The sequence below is a fragment of the Rousettus aegyptiacus genome, unplaced genomic scaffold (genome assembly GCF_014176215.1).
Source record: "Rousettus aegyptiacus isolate mRouAeg1 unplaced genomic scaffold, mRouAeg1.p scaffold_m13_p_1, whole genome shotgun sequence".
In the NCBI taxonomy this organism is placed as follows: Eukaryota; Metazoa; Chordata; class Mammalia; order Chiroptera; family Pteropodidae; genus Rousettus; species Rousettus aegyptiacus.
In genome coordinates, this window is record NW_023416284.1 from 94,160,384 (window position 1) to 94,174,554 (window position 14,171).

Genomic DNA, 14,171 nt, shown 5'->3' on the forward strand with positions numbered 1-14,171 from the left:
TGCTTTGCCTGATATCTCATCAGTGAATACTATTAGGAGGTCTAAACTAACCCATCCCTGAGGCTTAAATAAAATTGACATTTACTCACAAATAATAACCATATATTGCAATTCACTATCAGATCAGTTAGGAAAACCTGGGTAAGACTATCTAAGAGTAAAAGGACAAGCTGGTTCTTAGAGTTTAGGTAAAACACAGGAAAGTTCTTATTTGATTTTGGGGTGTGGTGCGGGGAGAAGCAGTCTGTTATTGCCTATTAAATTAGGATTTTGTGACTTTAATTAATCCAGCAAAAGAGTAGTCACAAAGAACAGAAACACAGAATATTTGTAAGAGGAAATGCCAGTTTCCTCAGTTTTGATTTCATGCTGATATAAATTATCCAAAAAATTTTTTATGAATAACTAAGCAATTAGCAACACCTTCTGTGTACCTAGGATCACATAAGATAGAAAATAGAACTGCCGTTCTTAGAGAAGCTTACCAGAGAGGCCACCATCAAAGGCAAAATACAGATTAAATGAGGAAGATGAACTTGTTCTACTAAATGGATTCAGCTTATAGTCTACCGGTAGCATTAACAGGAGACTATCAAACAGGTGTTCTACAACACTGAGTGATGGGCACTAGACTCCATGTTTAATTGTTTTTAAACCAATCAGTAGAACTTGCTATAGTGTTTCTATGAAACTGCTGTGGACAAAAAAGACACCACCCAATGTTCTTGTACTCTACTTTTATACAGGAAACAATTCCCAAGTGATTTTTATTCTTTCCTCTACTTCTAGGCTTTGGTCTCATCTCCCCCTGCAGTAAGTCTTTTGTTTCAAATTTAAGCTAGTGCTCTACAATAAGTGGAATAATGCAAAAGTTGCATATAACTGGGAGAAATACTAAAGATTTTAAAGGCATTCAGACAAGACACATACAATAAAATGAAAATTTGTACTACAACATGATCTTAAAATTTACTAGCCCAATACTTATTATTTCAAACCACATCATATATTAGCCATATACTCATAATAAAATGTTTACTTTATCATCAATTGTCTCACATCATTAAAATTCTGCTTATTTAGCAAGCATCTATTTTTCCTTGGTAACAACAAAAAGCTTGAGAATCCATGTCTGACAGTTCTAATTCTAGCATACTTACTACTACAGTAACTCCTGTCAATCACTGTTTTTCTTTGATAATTTTTATTTATTTATTTTTAAAATGCCTACATCACCTGGTATTCCTAGGTGGTCTCCCATCCAAGTACTAACAAGGCCCGACCCCACTTATCCGCTTATCTTCCAAAAACAGACAAGAATGGGCACGTTCCGGGTGGCATGGCCATAGACTATTTGATAATTTTTAAATTTTCTTGAAATAAAACCTGAAATGGTCTTATTAAATTGTATCAACAAATCCGAAACCAAGTATCAACTTATGACAGCACCAAAACCCCCCAAAATACTAGGAATAGATGAAGACATAAAGGACCTCCACAGTAAAAACCACAAAACACTGCTGAGAAAAATTAAAGACCTAACAAAATGCAGAGATACACCATGTTCATGTATCAGAAGATTCAATAGTGTTAAGAAGTCAATTCTCCCCAAAAATGATCTACAGATTTAATACCATTACAATAATTCCATCAGACTTTTCTGTAGAAACTGACAAGCTGATTCTAAAATTTATATAGACATGCAAAGAACCTAAAATATCCAAAGCCATCTTAAAAACTAGAAGAAAAATAAAGAACTTGAGGATTTACACTATTTGACTTCAAAACTTACCACAAAGCTACAGTAATCAAGACAGTGTGATACTGGCATAGGGACAAATAGATCAATGAAACAGAATAGAGAGCCCAGAAATAGATACACACTTATATGATATTTAATTTTCAACAAAAGTGTCAAAGCAATCTAAATAGAAGGGAAAATCTTTGTAACAAATGGTACTAAAATAACTAGATATCCATAAGGATAAAAATAAATCTCAATCCCCATCTCATTCCACACACATTATTAATTCAAGATGGATCACAAATCTAAATCTATAAAATTTTCAGAAGAAAATATAGAATATCTTTATGACCTGGAAGTAGACAAAGGTTTCTTAGAGGTCACAGAATGCAATAACTATAAAAGAAAAATATGCCAAATTATTTCATCAAAATTTAAAATGACTGCTCATCTAAAGACACTTAAAAAAAAAAAAATGAAAAGGAAAGCCACAGACTAGGAAAAACTATTTGCAAAACATATATATGACAAAGGACCAGTATCTAGGATAAAAAAAAAAAAAAAAAAAAACAAACTCCTACAATATGGTCAAAAAATTTGAACACTTCAAAAGGAAAATATACAAATGGCCAAAACTACATAAAAAATGTTTAACATCATTTAATCATCAGGGAAATGAAAATTAAAACAACAGTGAGATACCACTAAACATTTATAAGAATAGTTTGAGTTAAAAGACTGACAACACAAAATGTTAGAAACGAATATAAAGCAACTGGAACACTCATACATTGTTGGTAATATTTTGGAAAAAGGTTTAGCAATTTCTTATAAAACTAAACATATTCCTAAGTATGTTTATGACCCAGTAATTCCACTCCTAAATGTTTACCCAAGAACTGAAAGCAAATGTTCACAAAAAGATCTATAAACATTCATAGAAACTTATTCGAAATAGCTAAAAACTGAAAAAATCCCAGACGTTTATTAACAGAAGACTATTAAACAAACTGAGTATAATCAAAAAACAGAATGGTACTCAACTATATAAACGAACGAAGTATTGCTAAAATAGCAACATGGATGTACCTTGTAAACATTAGGCTGAGTGAAAGATGCCTTACTCAAATGAGTATTTATACAAATCCATACATCAGTGGTCCTTTGCCTTTTTGGCACCAGAGACCTGTGTTCCTAAGAGTATCTAATGCCTGTTGGTCTGAAGTGGAGCTGAGGCAGTGATGCTAGCACTGGGGAGCAGCTGTAAATACAGATGAAACTTCACTCATTTGCCTGCAGCCTACCTTCTGCTGTGAGGCCCGTTCCTAACAGGCACTGACCTGTACCTGATTTAAATGCTCTATTTGTATGGAATAGGCAAAACCAATCAATAGTAGAAACTAAATCACAAGAGTGGTTGCCTGGTGTTTAAGAGGCATGTCTAGGAATAAAAAAACTTTCTGGGATAATGTTTTATGTTTTGATCGGGGTTTAAGTGATACACATGCATGCATTTGTCAAAACTCAATGAATGATAACCCTTAAGACTGCACTGCATTGTATGCAAATTTTACACTTCCTTAAAAAAATATAAGTACTGAACTCTAGTTCAAGCAGAAATATTCTGAAATAAAATATACTAACATCTACCTCAAACTTTGAAGTACAGCAAAGAAATTAGATTAATGGAGAGAGAATAGATATATAGATATGTGATAAAACAAATAACTGTAGAATCTAGATGATGTATATATAGGTATCTGCTGTACAATTATTTCGACTTCTCTTGCACTTTTGAATATTTTCATATTAAAATGTTGGGAAAATTTTTAATTATGAGTTACCATATAAAGAGAATATACCAGATCAGTAACAACAGCTGCTACACCATTAAGTAAGTGATTACTAGGTATGAAGCACTATGGTGAGTATTCATTCATATATGTTATATCTAATCCCAAAAGCAATCCTGAAAGGCAAGTGGTATTATACCCATTTTCCAAATGGGGGAACTGGTACACAGAAAGACTAAAGAACTTGCTCCAGCCTCATATAGCTACTAAATGGCAAAGGAAGGATTCTAACCCCGTGTGACTATATAAAAGCTACTCTTCCCAACACATGACACTGCCTTAATGAATTCCAAGGATCTGGCCCAATTAATTTTTTTTTTTTACTACCATGGAATTTTGTGTTATTGACATAGTAGTAAAAATAAGTGGATTAATAACAAGGGCTTTGGAAATCAATGACATTGTCATTCCACTGTAATGGGATATGCTAAAACGTGGCTGCTGTTATTCTTGCCTCCTTTTGACGATATTATGAATATGTTTTATGATAACAGGCATAAGTGACAAAACCATGACACAATTTTCTCAAACAAAATTCTTTACCTCATTTCTCGTTCTTCATGTTGAGCGATAAGGTTGCTATAAAAATTCTCCAGTGTCACTTTGGTCATTGTCACCCTTTCCTTTGTGTGATTACTCATGGATGAGCAAGGTGTTGAGCCTGTCATTGCCATGGCTGCTATAAACAAAAAAAGAAGTATTAGTTTTTGAGTTAGAATCTGCCAATTACGTGTACTCCTACCCTATTGGTAGGAAGGTAAATTAGTACAACTTTTCTGGAGGACAAACAGTAATATATAATAACAGCCAGAAAAAAAGCCAGACAAACAGAATACTTGGTGAAAATAAGTATATACTAATATCCTATGACCCAGCAATACTATCCATAGGTAAAAAAACCCAGAGAAATTGTTACACAGGCTCCTAAGGTAACGTGCTCAAGGATGTGCATTACAGAGGATGTTCATTATGCCATCATTTGTGTTATGGGAAGTTGGAAGCTCCTCAGTAAGGAAATAAAATGCTGTGGATGTATACAAAGGAATACCATGCAACAGTCAGAAGCAAATCTACCTGTACCTAAAAGTGATATGAATATATCTTTAAAACAGTGTTGTATTTTTTAAAAGGAAGAAAACATGATCACAATACCATATGTGTACAATTCTCTGCCATCTAGAAATCAACCTTGGAGAAGTCAAAGACCCACCAAGACCCATAAGGATTCATATACAAGAGGGTTTAAATGCAGCACTACGAATGAAGGAAAACTACAAATAACTTGAATACCCACAACAGAACTGATTAAATTATGAAAAAGTCCTTTAATATTTAGACAATGAAAATATGTTCAAATGTTTAATGTTAGGGAAAATGTTTCCAATCTAAGTGAAAACAGGTCACAAAACAGAATGTATACCATGATCTCAATTTTATATGTTTACTTTTGGTGTACAGAATTATTAGAAATATATATATAAACGTTATTAGTGGCTTAATTCTAGGCAGTGAGAATACAATTGATCATTTTATTGTTATGCTTGCCGCATTCTTTATATTTTCTTCAATAAGCATGTACTATTACCATTAAGTTACCAATAACTTTTAATTTACAAATTCTACATTTTAACCCATTGCTCCTTTAGAAAAAAATAATGCAGCTCACTGCCAGCATTAATTTAACATCACATGTAGGAATGCTATGTTTTCTAGGATTTAACATTTTCAACAATTGAGAATTACTATATTTTGTAAATGGAAATACCACTACTAAAAACAGAATGCTATAAATAGAATATCATTTGTTTCCAAAGACTGTCAATATATTAGAGCAATGTGAAAATAATAATAAGAGTGAGATACTTTGTGGTAAACCTTGGGGGTGAGGTTAGGACTGTAATTATCTTGGGGTAAATGCTGTAGCTGTAAGTGCCACCAGTGAGTATTCTCAGAGCACACAGAATGGGTTAAAAAAAATCTGACTAAAATGCTGATCTATAGATATCTATACTCTGACATGTCTTATGTTATATGATAAATGTTCACTATTTTAATTTACAAATTTAAAAAAGGCCTATGATGGAAACAATATTACAAAGAAAAAACCTGAATCATAACTTTAGTGATGGAAGATACCTTAAAAACAAGCAACCCTAACTTTCTAGTTTTACATGAGAAAATTGATACCAACAGGTTTAAATAGAACTTTTCTTTTCCTAAATTTAAATCTCACTTTGCCCCAGAAATTTTTGCCAACCTATACTGTCACACTTGGCCAGACTGCTCACCAACCTCGACTTGCTCCAGCACTGACAATAATGCTCAATATTTTATCCTTGTCATGCCTTCCTCCTGTACAACTTAATCCAAGTCTGTCTTTTCATCCCAAAATAAGGCTGAGTAAAATCGGAAGAGGCCAACATCCATTTTCAAAGATAGAGCACTTTATAAAAAGTTTTCTGATTCTCCCCTTAATGCTTAGCAGCTTTTTTGTTTTTGAAGACTAAATTAAGACTTTTAAGGCATGTGCAAACACTTGTTAGTACTAAAGAAAAAGACTTAACATTATATAATTTTATAAAGTCTATTCAGGGAAAAACACATAAACAATAATCCTTTCATTGCAAAGAGATTCGAAATCAAGGCTCTACTTCGGAGTCAAACATTTTGATTCATGATGTGCCAAAAAGATCAGTAATCACAAATTTAAGACATTTAACTTAGTTTTACCTCACTATAAAACATTACTTTTTATGGAAAGTTTTTGCTAATACCAAAGCAAACCCAAGTGTTTTTAGAATATCAGAATTTTTTTTAAATACCTCTATTTGGTTTACAAAGCTTGGGTGTGGTTCCTTATTTGTCAGCTCATACCCCCCTCCACCCACAATGAAAACCACATGCACTCTAAGTTGGGTGAAGAAATTTTAAACCCAGATTTAAAAACAAGTCTGAAGCAAGTGAGTACTTTGCACTCCTCCCTTGTCAGAAAATTTCTGGAGGCCCTTTAGATATTTTAACAACTTAATTTACTTCAATTTAAAAATACAACTAGAGAGTTTAAGCCTGAGACAAACAGTGCCTTCCATATAATAGGCAATTAATAAATACAAATTAAGCAAGTTATGATTTTTCAGTTGTCAACAAGGCCAAAAGAACGAAATTACATTGACATTGATGGATAAATACAGGGCAGGGGTAGGGGGTTGACCCATTTAAGTCCCTGGCATGACTTGCTAAACTTTCAAAAAGATTGACAGGAGATTAAGTGCACTCAAAGATGCTCATGTAGTAGGCCAATAAATTTTCTAGCAGAATGGTTTTTAACCTTCACAATCTCTAATGTAAGGCACAAGTTGCACTGACCTTCCCTTTAACCTTTTTTCAAAATCTTCCCTTACTCCTCTTCCTCCACTCATAAAAGAGTTAACTTTTCCTCGAAAGATAAAATTACTCTTGCCATATAACAATGTATAGGCTTGCTGGGTCAAGCAAGTATTTTTTATAAGACAGGGCTTTCTTCCATGTTTTCAATCATTCAAACCATCATGCCCTGACCTAAAGGGCATTGGAAGCCCTTGCCCTATTTGTTTTATTATCCAACTCTGCAGAATTAGAGAATAATAAGTAAATGAGAAATTTTTAAAAGTTTAAAAAATTTACAAAAGAATGTGATCCTCATAAGTCAGGGTAGGTATTGCAAACATAAAAAGAGATAAAATGAAAACCATTGTTTTATTCAATCTAGATAGTTATGCCTGGTTGACTGATTATACAATGGTACTCTGTTATCTCTATAATACCCCTTCTCTCACCAATTCTTTATTTTTTTGTTACTGGCAATCCAATGTCTTACATTTGGACAATTCCACATTGGGGTTAAGACTATTCCTTAAGAGGCACCTATCTAGTTTCTCCTACTAAACTCTAAGCCACTGGAAGGCAAGCAAACTATCTTATACTACTTTTAAATATCTTCCCCCATCTCATGCACAATACCTTATAAAAGGTTTACTAGGAAAACAATCATTGTTTATGTCCATTACTAGGAGCTGAGAAAACATATGAATGATGGGGATAGGGTTGAGACACAGAACAGTTTTCTATACAGAGCTGAAGGAAAGAGTTCCGGTCCTCTTATGAGGAAGCTAATATCTAATGTTTGGGGTGGAGACTGGAGCCTGTTTATTGTGGTTGTGTGTTTAGGGAAACCACGTCTACTGCCTGGCTAATTCTAATTTGGAGCAAAGGTGAGCTGAAAGGGTGAGGAAGCACAAGGTCTACTTCACTCCAACCTTCCTCTGCACATTTCAAAAAAGAACAAATTTGTCTTTGCGTCTTGTAATCAAAGTGCAACTGAGAGATGTGCAGTCGTTCTGCACACTTCCTGACACAGACTTCCCTCTTAATCCTTATCGACTTTCCTTTTTCACTCTCTTCTTAAAAGAGTCTTCAGTAAATTTTCCTGTGATTTTAAGGTTATCTGAAGCCCAGTACCCTAAGACTAACCATGAAGAAGGAAGTAGTCAAAGGTACCTCAAGGTGGGCTTTCGACATCGCTACCTCATACAACAGCTCTCAGGTTCTTAAACTCCAGGAAAAAAAAAGAAAAGGAGGTGAAAATTGGTAATGAGCAAATCCCGGAGGGGACTGAGGGGTAGCAGCTAACAGACAAAGCTGGCAACACGGAAAGAAAAACGCCTGGCTCCCCGCCCCAGCTGCATACGAAAAAAAAAAAAAAGATGAGGTGGGGAGCCTGCGACTGGGAAACTGTGGAAAGGACCGACAAGGAGCCTCTGGAGACTGGGAGGAGGACTGTCAGAAGGCTGAGGGTCCGAGAGGACACGGCTGGAAACAGGGCGCAAGCGGGAAAGGGAGAGTCCCAAAGAGCCTGGGAAGAGGAGATGGAGGAAAAAGCCTGGGATGGACTGAAGACAGCGGCAGCAAACACTCACCAGAGCCCTGAGGGAGACAGGACTGGGGGCGGCGGACAGCCGCAGACGCCGGCCGGGCCAGCGGTCTCAAAGTGCGGACAGGCGAAGCCCCAGAGGCAGCAGCCAGACAGCCTGAGGAGGGGAGGGAACGGGTGAGGGCCTCTGAGGTAGGGTACGAGGGGCAGTTGCAGCTGAAGACAACAGGAAGCGCCCCAACTGCCGGAAAAGACGGAAACGCGGAGGGGCCAAGGTTGCCCCGTCCCCCGCCGCGGAGAGAGGCTGGCGCGGCGGCCAAGGGCCGAGACTGCGCAAGCGTGACTTCCCGGAGACGCGGCAGGATTTCAGGACTGCGCGTGCGCGGCCGCGCCCCACCCACCTATCCCCCTCCCTGACCTACCTAACCTGAGAGCCCCGGGTGAGGGCAGAAATGTATGGTGTGGCGCGCTCTCGGGGTGGGCGGGGCTGGGGGCAGGTTTCCTTTGTGTTTTGTGTTGTTTGGGTTTTTTTCTTTTTGGTTTGAAATAATTATAGACTCACAAAAAGACCCGTATACCCATCACCCACCCAGCTTCCCTCAACATCTTACATAACTATACTACATTATCAAAACCAGGAAATTGACATTGACGATGCAGTTAACTAGACCAATACAATTAAACAGAGTACAGCCCTTACTCGGATTTAACCAGTTTGGCATGCACTCGTTTGTACGTGTTCATGCGCGCGTGTTCGCTCTCTACTGTAAAATTTTATGAAACGTGTAGTCGTTCCACCACCCCTCCCTTGATTTTCGAACATTGGAGCACTAGGTTGGCTGCAGCCCTTAGCCCCACCTACTCGTCCTTACCTTAAAGTAATGATTAACATTCTTTGCATTGGGATCAGGTGATCTTTCATAGTTTTGGACATGAGCCACTGGGAGGGCATCCCATTGTACATAAAAGAACCTGCTTTTCAAGGCCGTGTAACCGCTTAGTCTGTACCATTCCATTTGGTAAAGAAGTCCTAAGTTGACTAGCCTTTGGGCACTCACTAATTCCTCAAGAAAGGATCATAGTGCCCTTAGCCAGAAAGTGTCAGGCTCTTGGAAATAAATGGTCCTTGCGTGTCTTCAAAGAGGCCATCTAGAAAGCAAAAGAAGCATGAGTGCAAGTTATTCTTGTGATATTACTGTGCCTCTCTCTTGTGTGTAACTGTAAAACCATAGGTTTTGGTTTTATCCTTCAAGCTTGGGGTCCCACGGTTTATTTTCTTAATGGTCTTAAAAACATAGGCCTCCGTTGACTATCATCTTTCTAAACTTCAAAGCCCAGTTTGTCTATCCTCATACAAAAACCATTTCACCTTTCATTCTCTCTGTCCAGAGGCCCTCTCCCCCAATGTCTTTTGTCAAAGTCCTAGCCATCCTTAAGGACTTAATAACAGTGCAAGATGTTTGCATAGTGCTTTCCACCTTTACTCATTTTTATCTCAGTTCGTCCTCACAACTCTGGAAAGTTACATAGTTTTTTTAGGTGTTTTTAAATATTCAATACTTGACATGTTAATTTCAGGTGTACAAGATAGTGATTGGACATTTATATGCCTTACAAAGTGATCATCACAGTTAAGTCTAGTAACCATCTATCACCATACATACTTTTTGTGATTTATGATATTATCGACCAAATTCCCTATGCTGTACATTATATCCTCAGGACTTATTTTATAACTGGCAGTTCGTACTTCTTAATTGCCCTCCCTTTTTTGCGCATCCCCATCCTCCTCTACTTCTGCAACTATCAGTCTATTCTCTGTATGAGTTTGTTTCTGTTTTATTTATTCATTTGTTTTGTTTTTTAGATTCTACATGTAAGTAAAATAGTACAGTCTTTTTCTGTGTGGTCTTTTTCTAACTTATGTTAGGATTTACAGACGAAACAACTAATACTCAGAGAACCAAAGTGATTCGCTTGAATTCTCACAACTAGTAAGCCAAGTAGCAAAGCAGAGTATTCCATTTTCTGAACGTAAATGCAATGTTCTTTGGCTTTCTCCTTTCCTTTCCCTAAAGCCCAACTGCAACTTTATATTCTCCTTGGAACCTTCCCAATTTCAGAAGAGGGATTTCGTTCTCTGCTCTCTATATGCCTATAATGATTTATCTGCACTTCAACTTTAATAACTACTAAAGTTTTCCTCAAAATAGCACAGGCAGAATATGCTGCTCTCGGCATGGAACCAAAAAAATGACATTTTATCATAACTCCAATAAGTGTAGTGGACATTTGTCATCCTTTTTGACTACCTGAATCCCTTTCATGTGTTTCCCACTTCTCATTACAAAATTAAAAATTCCATTATTTTCTCTTCTAGACTCCCTTGCAGCTAGGGAGTGGGCACAAAACCTTAGCGCCACCAGTCACTTATACTTGCCCCAGATTATGACTTGGAACCTAGGGTGATCCAACCATACTCTTGTCGGACTCGACCTCGTTTGCCTCACTCTAGTACTAGTGTTGTCAGACCTTGCCTTTGTTGATATTTTATTCATCATGAAATTTCGTGGCATTTTTATTTTTTTAAATATTGCATTAAAATATTATATTTATTGCTTAGTTAATTTGCTGCCTTCATAAATCTTATACCAAGGCAAGTTTCTACCCTACTCCAAGCCCTAGAAAGATTACTCTGAATTTGTTCTGGAAAGAATGGTAGCTGCTCCATACAGTTTTTAAAGACTTCCACAGAAGTCTGTACCAGAATTGCATCACACAGCCACCCTTCCTGAGAAAGCAAGTACTCAGCTTTTTTATACTCTGCAATGAAAACAGGCAAGAAAGGGGTTGGGGATGAATATTGGGTTATCCAGCCAATAACAATGGTCATGGTAGCATATATTTCTTTGCTGTTCTCTTTTAATCTAATTTGCTAATCTATGGAGAACCGACATTTGGCAGGACCCTTATTAATTGACTTCTGGTCAATTGGAACATTGAACAGAGTTGATTCCTTTATAGTTTATCTATTGCCAACCTATCCCATCACACTTGGCCAGATTGGTGGAGGACAAAGAGGAGGTGTCTTGCTCACCTCACCCTATATTTTCTCTGCCCTCATAATTATAATTACAATATACTTCACCTAATCTATGCTTCTCGGTTCAATAACAGATTTCTCTAAAATCTCTTAGGAAAAAATAACTTTTTTATACTATACTAAGTTATTCTTCATCCCCATGGGACTTGAGTTCCTTGGTTTGAACATTAGCACTTTTTTGCCTTGCTCTGTCCCCCGAGTTTCAGATCCACTAGCCTCTCCCTTCTCATTGTCCCAAATTGTTTCAAAGGAGTCACCTGTTTTTCTTCTAGCAGACTGATCTTCGATTGCTTCACCAGCTGAAGCTCAGTCTCTCAGCAAAGACCAAAATTCTCTAAAGCAGGAATCCCCAACTCCCAGGCCACAGACAGCAGGAGGTGAGCTGTGTGCAAGCAAGCAAGCTAAGCTCCATCTGTATTTGCATCTGCTCCCCCAGCACTAGCATCACTACCTCAATGCCACCTCAGATCATCAGGCATTAGAATCTCATAGGAGCACCAGTCCCTGGTACCAAAAAGGTTGGGGACAGCTGCTATAAAGGACAAGCAGTGTGTGCCCCACCCATTGGTACAACAACATCTATTGTCTCTGAATATTCCTTTCATATGGAGATCGGAACAATGCTTGGTGCCTGCTAATCCACTGCTTCTCTAACATGCACACAAATTCCCTGGGATTCAGTTAACATACAGATTCTGATTCAGAAGGTCTGGGCAGAGCTGAGATTCTGCATATCAAGCAAGCTCCCAGGTGATACTAATGCTGCTGGTTCACATACCGTACTTGGAGTAGAAAGGAACCTAAGCATATATCTAAGTATATGAAGAAGGAAAAAGTACCCTCGACCCAGCAGACTGAGGTCTCTACTAGGGTCAGACTTTGGGGTGGCAAGTGAGGCACCTAGGGCACAACATTGAAAGAAGCACCCGAACCCAAGTGCACCCTTTGCACTTGCATGACCCTGAAAGTGAGCACCTCATATTATGTGTCCTAGGCACCCCACTTTCTCACCCTAATGCCTGCCCTGGTCACTATCAAGTAAAATTTGGGTCGGTATCCCTCCAGACTATTTTCTAATATGCCTACAAACACATATGGGATCATATTGTATATGATCATATTGTATGTTATTATTCCTACGTGTACAGTATTATACTCATTAATTTATATTTAAGTTATACTATTTTTAAACCCTCAAACTCTAAGACTTTAATCTCAACAAATGTATTTAATAATTCTGTTCCTCTAAAATGTGCATCAGTTGCTTTCTGTGAGTGGAAGAATTATGAGTGGTTATTATTTTCTTCTTTATACTTTTCTGTTCTTTCCAAATTTTCCACATTGGACCCACGTAACTTTAAATTTAGTGTTTATTATCAAAGTAATACATGTATGGACTTGACCAATCTACAAGACTTATAATGATAAACAGCAGTTCTTTGCCCCACCCATCCCACCAGATTCACTCGGCAGAAGCGTTTAGTTGTTTCTTCTGCTATTTCCCTCCTTATTGCTAAATAACATGGCTATTTATTAAGTTTTCAGTTTTAGATATTTTTTTAATTTCCTTAATGAAGAGGAGAATTTAACTCACCTCACAACTTCCACATTCTCCTTAAATCAATATTAATTTTTTACGACTAAGTTAAGCAGGGCAGAAAAATTACCTTGTCTTCTTGTACCATTTTTTTGTTTTCCCTGGAGTTAACAGTTCCTCCAGGTTTTTGCCCTTGTTTAGTTTTTTTGTTTTTTTTGTTTTTCCAAGTACCTATCACTGATTGCTGACAAGAGATTCAGTTCAGTTTGGAAGACACACATAGACTGAAAATAAAGGGATGGAAAAAGATATTTCATGAAAATGGAAATGAAAAGAAAAAGCTGGTTTACCAATAATTATCCCAGACAAAATTGACTTAAAACAAAGGCTATATATAACAAGACACAAAGAACCCAGTAATCCCACTTCTGAGTATTTATCCAAAGAAACCGAAAACACTAATTCACAAAGATATATGCATCTATATCATCTTTGCAGCATTATTTACAATAGCCAAGATATGAAAGCAACTTAAATGTCCATCAATGGATGAATGGATAAAGAAATGGTGTGCGTGTGTGTGTGTATACATATATATATGTATATATATATGTGTATATATATGTATACACACACACATATGTATATATGTATATATATGTACATATGTATATACATATATACATATGTGTATATGTATATACATATATGTATATATGTATATATATGTGTGTGTATTATATATGTATGTACACACACACACCATTTCTTTATCCATTCATCCATTGATGTGTGTGTGTGTGTATATACATACATATATATATACATATATATATATGTATGTATATACACACAATGGAACATTACTCAGCCATAAAAAAGAATGAAATTTTCCCATCTGCAACAGCATGGATAGACCTAGAGGGTATTATGCTTAGTGAAATAAGTCAGAGAAAGAAAAATAGATGATTTCATTTATATGTGGAATCTAAAAAACAAATGAACAAACAGAAGAGAAGCTCATA

At 36.8% G+C, this 14,171-nt stretch overlaps 1 protein-coding gene across 3 annotated transcripts in view; it reads right to left on the reverse strand.

Moving 5' to 3' along the window:
• Window positions 1-8,837, reverse strand: part of STK38 (serine/threonine kinase 38) — a 35,463-nt gene extending 26,626 nt beyond the window's left edge. The window contains exons 1-2 of one of the 3 annotated variants that reach the window (XM_036239358.1): window positions 8,553-8,837; window positions 4,141-4,273 (exon numbers count right to left, since the gene is read on the reverse strand). In XM_036239358.1, the coding sequence (XP_036095251.1) occupies window positions 4,141-4,271 (131 nt within the window). In that variant the 5' untranslated portion in view covers window positions 4,272-4,273; window positions 8,553-8,837. Of the gene's footprint in view, window positions 1-4,140; window positions 4,277-8,552 lie in introns of all 3 variants that reach the window. The other 2 variants (XM_036239351.1, XM_036239360.1) reach the window with 2 other exon arrangements.
• Window positions 8,838-14,171: the final 5,334 nt, after the last annotated feature.